At 41.3% G+C, this 7,500-nt stretch overlaps 1 protein-coding gene across 1 annotated transcript in view; it reads left to right on the top strand.

Moving 5' to 3' along the window:
• Positions 1 to 7,500, top strand: part of LOC129863301 (neurobeachin-like) — a 228,369-nt gene that overhangs the window by 98,461 nt on the left and 122,408 nt on the right. Inside the window, exon 3 of the mRNA XM_055935189.1 lies at positions 6,649 to 6,769. Coding sequence (XP_055791164.1) covers positions 6,649 to 6,769 — 121 coding nt within the window. The remainder of the gene's footprint in view (positions 1 to 6,648; positions 6,770 to 7,500) is intronic.

Genomic DNA, 7,500 nt, shown 5'->3' with positions numbered 1-7,500 from the left:
TCAGTGTCCGACCTCACTAATACTCGTGGCTGAATAGAAGCAAGTCCCTGCAGCAATGTTCCAACATCTAGTGGAACGCCTTCCCAGAAGACTGGAGGCTGTTAAGCAGCAAGGGGGGGGGGGAGAACTCCATATTAATGCCCACAATTTTGGAATGGGATGTTCGACAAACAGGTGAACATACTTTTGTTCATGTAGTGTACTTTATGTATTTTGCCAATTCACCTGCCGGGCTACATAACACACTTATAACTGCGTTATTACTATAAACTGTATGTGAAGTATTATAGATGTGACGATAGTCAACATTTTGATGTTTATGATGTGCTTTGCTAAGAATTGATGTAAAACAACAACATTGGGGCTGATTCTCTTAGTCCCTTCTCACGGCAGCTTTCTACCCAACTTGTTGCAGAACCGTTAACCCATATTTTAACTTGAATATTGTCCCTGGTGTTATCCCTGGTGTTATCCCTGGTGTTATCCCTGGTGTTATACCTGGTGTTATACCTGGTGTTATCCCTGGTGTTATACCTGGTGTTATACCTGGTGTTATACCTGGTGTTATACCTGGTGTTATTATACCTGGTGTTATTATACCTGGTGTTATTATACCTGGTGTTATCCCTGGTGTTATCCCTGGTGTTATACCTGGTGTTATCCCTGGTGTTATCCCTGGTGTTATACCTGGTGTTATACCTGGTGTTATACCTGGTGTTATACCTGGTGTTATACCTGGTGTTATACCTGGTGTTATACCTGGTGTTATCCCTGGTGTTATACCTGGTGTTATCCCTGGTGTTATACCTGGTGTTATACCTGGTGTTATACCTGGTGTTATACCTGGTGTTATACCTGGTGTTATTATACCTGGTGTTATCCCTGGTGTTATAACTGGTGTTATACCTGGTGTTATCCCTGGTGTTATACCTGGTGTTGTACCTGGTGTTGTTATACCTGGTGTTGTACCTGGTGTTATCCCTGGTGTTATACCTGGTGTTATACCTGGTGTTATACCTGGTGTTACACCTGGTGTTATTATACCTGGTGTTATACCTGGTGTTATCCCTAGTGTTATACCTGGTGTTATACCTGGTGTTATACCTGGTGTTATACCTGGTGTTACACCTGGTGTTATTATACCTGGTGTTATTATACCTGGTGTTATTATAACTGGTGTTATTATAACTGGTGTTATACCTGGTGTTATACCTGGTGTTATACCTGGTGTTATACCTGGTGTTATACCTGGTGTTATACCTGGTGTTATACCTGGTGTTATTATACCTGGTGTTATTATAACTGGTGTTATACCTAGTGTTATACCTGGTGTTATACCTGGTGTTATACCTGGTGTTATACCTGGTGTTATACCTGGTGTTATACCTGGTGTTATACCTAGTGTTATCCCTGGTGTTATACCTGGTGTTATCCCTGGTGTTATACCTGGTGTTATCCCTGGTGTTATACCTGGTGTTATCCCTGGTGTTATACCTGGTGTTATCCCTGGTGTTATACCTGGTGTTATACCTGGTGTTATCCCTGGTGTTATACCTGGTGTTATACCTGGTGTTATACCTGGTGTTATACCTGGTGTTATACCTGGTGTTATTATACCTGGTGTTATACCTGGTGTTATTATACCTGGTGTTATAACTGGTGTTATACCTGGTGTTATACCTGGTGTTATACCTAGTGTTATACCTGGTGTTATACCTGGTGTTATACCTGGTGTTATTATACCTGGTGTTATTATACCTGGTGTTATTATACCTGGTGTTATACCTGGTGTTATTATACCTGGTGTTATTATACCTGGTGTTATACCTGGTGTTATACCTGGTGTTATTATACATGGTGTTATACCTGGTGTTATAACTGGTGTTATCCCTGGTGTTATACCTGGTGTTATACCTGGTGTTATACCTGGTGTTATACCTGGTGTTATTATCCCTGGTGTTATAACTGGTGTTATCCCTGGTGTTATACCTGGTGTTATACATGGTGTTATCCCTGGTGTTATACCTGGTGTTATACCTGGTGTTATTATACCTGGTGTTATACCTGGTGTTATCCCTGGTGTTATACCTGGTGTTATACCTGGTGTTATACCTGGTGTTATACCTGGTGTTATACCTGGTGTTATACCTGGTGTTTTTATACCTGGTGTTATACCTGGTGTTATACCTGGTGTTATTATACCTGGTGTTATTATAACTGATGTTATACCTGGTGTTATACCTGGTGTTATACCTGGTGTTATACCTGGTGTTATTATACCTGGTGTTATTATACCTGGTGTTATTATAACTGGTATTATACCTGGTGTTATACCTGGTGTTATTATACCTGGTGTTATTATAACTGGTATTATACCTGGTGTTGTACCTGGTGTTATTATAACTGGTATTATACCTGGTGTTATTATAACTGGTATTATACCTGGTGTTGTACCTGGTGTTATTATAACTGGTATTATACCTGGTGTTATTATAACTGGCATTATACCTGGTGTTATTAAAACTGGTATTATACCTGGTGTTGTACCTGGTGTTATTATACCTGGTGTTATACCTGGTGTTATACCTGGTGTTATACCTGGTGTTATTATACCTGGTGTTATTATAACTGGTGTTATACCTGGTGTTATACCTGGTGTTATACCTGGTGTTATTATACCTGGTGTTATTATAACTGGTGTTATACCTGGTGTTATACCTGGTGTTTTTATACCTGGTGTTATAACTGGTGTTATACCTGGTGTTATACCTGGTGTTATACCTGGTGTTATACCTGGTGTTATTATACCTGGTGTTATCCCTGGTGTTATACCTAGTGTTATACCTAGTGTTATACCTGGTGTTATACCTGGTGTTATACCTGGTGTTATACCTGGTGTTATACCTGGTGTTATACCTGGTGTTATTATACCTGGTGTTATAACTGGTGTTATACCTGGTGTTATTATACCTGGTGTTATACCTGGTGTTATACCTGGTGTTATACCTGGTGTTATACCTGGTGTTATCCCTGGTGTTATACCTGGTGTTATACCTGGTGTTATACCTGGTGTTATACCTGGTGTTATTATACCTGGTGTTCTCCCTAGTGTTGTACCTGGTGTTATACCTGGTGTTATACCTGGTGTTATACCTGGTGTTATTATACCTGGTGTTATCCCTGGTGTTATATCTGGTGTTATACCTGGTGTTATCCCTGGTGTTATAACTGGTGTTATACCTGGTGTTATTATACCTGGTGTTCTCCCTAGTGTTGTACCTGGTGTTATACCTGGTGTTATACCTGGTGTTATACCTGGTGTTATACCTGGTGTTATTATAACTGGTGTTATTATACCTGGTGTTATACCTGGTGTTATTATAACTGGTGTTATTATACCTGGTGTTATACCTGGTGTTATTATACCTGGTGTTATTATACCTGGTGTTATACCTGGTGTTAGACCTGGTGTTATACCTGGTGTTATCCCTAGTGTTATACCTGGTGTTATCCCTAGTGTTATACCTGGTGTTATTATAACTGGTGTTATTATACCTGTTGTTATACCTGGTGTTATACCTGGTGTTCTCCCTGGTGTTATACCTGGTGTTATACCTGGTGTTGTCCCTGGTGTTATACCTGGTGTTATTATACCTGGTGTTATACCTGGTGTTATCCCTAGTGTTATACCTGGTGTTATACCTGGTGTTATACCTGGTGTTATACCTGGTGTTATACCTGGTGTTATCCCTGGTGTTATACCTGGTGTTCTACCTGGTGTTATACCTGGTGTTATACCTGGTGTTATACCTGGTGTTTTTATACCTGGTGTTATACCTGGTGTTATTATACCTGGTGTTATTATCCCTGGTGTTATACCTGGTGTTATACCTGGTGTTATTATCCCTGGTGTTATACCTGGTGTTATCCCTGGTGTTATACCTGGTGTTATTATAACTGGTGTTATTATACATGGTTTTATACCTGGTGTTATTATAACTGGTGTTATCCCTAGTGTTGTACCTGGTGTTATACCTGGTGTTATACCTGGTGTTCTACCTGGTGTTATTATACCTGGTGTTCTACCTGGTGTTATTATACCTGGTGTTATTATACCTGGTGTTATACCTGGTGTTATTATACCTGGTGTTATACCTGGTGTTATACCTGGTGTTATACCTGGTGTTTTCCCTAGTGTTATACCTGGTGTTATCCCTGGTGTTATACCTGGTGTTATACCTGGTGTTATCCCTGTTATTATACCTGGTGTTATACCTGGTGTTATTATACCTGGTGTTATTATACCTGGTGTTATACCTGGTGTTATACCTGGTGTTATCCCTGGTGTTATACCTGGTGTTATTATACCTGGTGTTATACCTGGTGTTATTATACCTGGTGTCATTATACCTGGTGTTATTATACCTGGTGTTATTATACCTGGTGTTATACCTGGTGTTATTATACCTGGTGTTATACCTGGTGTTATTATACCTGGTGTTATACCTGGTGTTATTATACCTGGTTACCTGGTGTTATTATACCTGGTGTTATACCTGGTGTTATACCTGGTGTTATTATACCTGGTGTTATACCTGGTGTTATTATACCTGGTGTTATTATACCTGGTGTTATACCTAGTGTTATACCTGGTGTTATACCTGGTGTTATACCTGGTGTTATTATACCTGGTGTTATACCTGGTGTTATTATACCTGGTGTTATACCTGGTGTTATACCTGGTGTTATACCTGGTGTTATCCCAAGTGTTATACCTCGTGTTATTATACCTGGTGTTATACCTGGTGTTATTATCCCTGGTGTTATTATACCTGGTGTTATACCTAGTGTTATCCCTAGTGTTATACCTGGTGTTATCGCTAAGATCTGGAAAGCGGCGTATGTCCTCACCCTACGTAAAGGAGGAGATCCTTCTGACTTAAATAACCATCGTCCAATTTCCAAGTTCTCTCTTGCCTATCCAAAGTTTTTTAATCCCTGACTACCTGTCAGCTAAAATCTTTTTTTTTAAACTTCTCACTCTATTCTAAGTACCAATCCAGTTTTATCTCTGTATATAGCACAGTTTCAGCTGCTTCGCTTGTTTTAGATAATGTGTTAAATTCCTTGGATCATAAAAATCATTTTAAGGACTTTTCCCAAGAGCCTTTGATACAGTCGAGCATCACATTCTCATTCAAAGGCTGACTGAAATAGGCCTGGATCAGGCTTCGTGGAAGTGGTTTGAAAAAGATCTGTCAGAAAGGAGTTAAAGTGTGATATCTTATGGTGTTAAGTCTATTTTCCTTTACACAGTAGTACGGAAGGTGTACCGCAGGGGTCAGTACTGGGACCTGTTCTCTTTACTATATATATATATATATATATATATAAATAATAGTGGGTCTGTCTGTTATAACTTGTAATATTCATCTGTATTCAGATGACACTGTTATGTATGTATGCCATTGCTGCAATTGTTGACCAGGCTATGTTAGAGCTGTAATCTGACCGTGTTTACAGAACACCCTGGTTGGCCAAGACTAAATACATGTTGTACTGTAGTTCTCTCCACAATGTCCCAGATGTACTACATATTTAATCACTGGATTCTTCCATTGATCAGGTTCCCACCTACAAATATCTGAGCATTTTGGATTGACAAAGACTTGTGTGTTGTTGTGTCACCAGGTGATGAGTCTGTGTGTGTTGTTGTGTCACCAGGTGATGAGTCTGTGTGTGTTGTTGTGTCACCAGGTGATGAGTCTGTGTGTGTTGTTGCGTCACCAGGTGATGAGTCTGTGTGTGTTGTTGTGTCACCAGGTGATGAGTCTGTGTGTGTTGTTGCATCACCAGGTGATGAGTCTGTGTGTGTTGTTGTGTCACCAGGTGATGAGTCTGTGTGTGTTGTTGTGTCACCAGGTGATGAGTCTGTGTGTGTTGTTGTGTCACCAGGTGATGAGTCTGTGTGTGTTGTTGCGTCACCAGGTGATGAGTCTGTGTGTGTTGTTGTGTCACCAGGTGATGAGTCTGTGTGTGTTGTTGCGTCACCAGGTGATGAGTCTGTGTGTGTTGTTGTGTCACCAGGTCATGAGTCTGTGTGTGTTGTTGTGTCACCAGGTGATGACGCTGTGTGTGTTGTTGCGTCACCAGGTGATGACGCTGTGTGTGTTGTTGCGTCACCAGGTGATGAGTCTGTGTGTGTTGTTGCGTCACCAGGTGATGACGCTGTGTGTGTTGTTGCGTCACCAGGTGATGAGTCTGTGTGTGTTGTTGTGTCACCAGGTGATGAGTCTGTGTGTGTTGTTGCGTCACCAGGTGATGACGCTGTGTGTGTTGTTGCGTCACCAGGTGATGAGTCTGTGTGTGTTGTTGTGTCACCAGGTGATGAGTCTGTGTGTGTTGTTGCGTCACCAGGTGATGAGTCTGTGTGTGTTGTTGCGTCACCAGGTGATGACGCTGTGTGTGTTGTTGCGTCACCAGGTGATGAGTCTGTGTGTGTTGTTGCGTCACCGGGTGATGAGTCTGTGTGTGTTGTTGCGTCACCAGGTGATGAGTCTGTGTGTGTTGTTGCGTCACCAGGTGATGACGCTGTGTGTGTTGTTGCGTCACCAGGTGATGAAGCTGTGTGTGTTGTTGCGTCACCAGGTGTGGTCCATGTTCACAGCCATCCTGAGGAAGAGTGTGAGGAACCTTCAGACCAGCACAGAGGTGGGCCTCATACAACAGGTCCTGTCCAAGATGAGCTCTGTGGACGACATGATCGCAGGTAGGGGAACACACACACACACACACACACACAAATGAATCGCATGTTATTGGTCACGTACACGTGTTTAGCAGATGTTATTGTGGGTGTAGCGAAATTCTTGTGCTTCTAGCTCTGACGGTAATATCTAACAATTTCACAACATATACCCAATACACACACATCTAAGTAAGGAAGTGAATTAAGAATATATAAATATATGGACGAGCAATGTCAGAGCAGCATAGACTAAGATACAGTAGAATAGCATAGAATACAGTATATACATATGAGATGAGTAATGCATAGACTAAGATACAGTAGAATAGTATAGAATAAGGTATATACATATGAGATTAGTAATGCATAGACTAAGATACAGTAGAATAGGATGGAATACAGTTTATACATATGAGATGAGTAATGCAAGATATGTAAACATTATTAAAGTGACTAGTGTTCCATTTATTAAAGTGGCCAGTGATTTATAGTCTGTCTATAGGCAGCAGCCTCTAATGTGTTAGTGGTGGCTGTAATAGTCGGATGGCCTTGAGATAGAAGCTGTTTTTCAGTCTCTCGGTCCCTGCTTTGATGCACCTGTACTGACCTCGCCTCCGGGATGATAACGGGGTGAACAGGTCATGGCTCAGGTGGTAGATGTCCTTATTGTCCTTATGTCCGTATTGCGTTGGGCAGAACCATCCTCTGTAGCGGTTGAGGGCGGTGCAGCTGCCATACCAGGTGGTGATACA

The sequence above is a fragment of the Salvelinus fontinalis genome, chromosome 10 (assembly GCF_029448725.1).
Source record: "Salvelinus fontinalis isolate EN_2023a chromosome 10, ASM2944872v1, whole genome shotgun sequence".
NCBI lineage: Eukaryota > Metazoa > Chordata > Actinopteri > Salmoniformes > Salmonidae > Salvelinus > Salvelinus fontinalis.
Note: the sequence above shows the minus strand (reverse complement) of the source record. Positions and strands in the feature narration are given on the sequence as shown.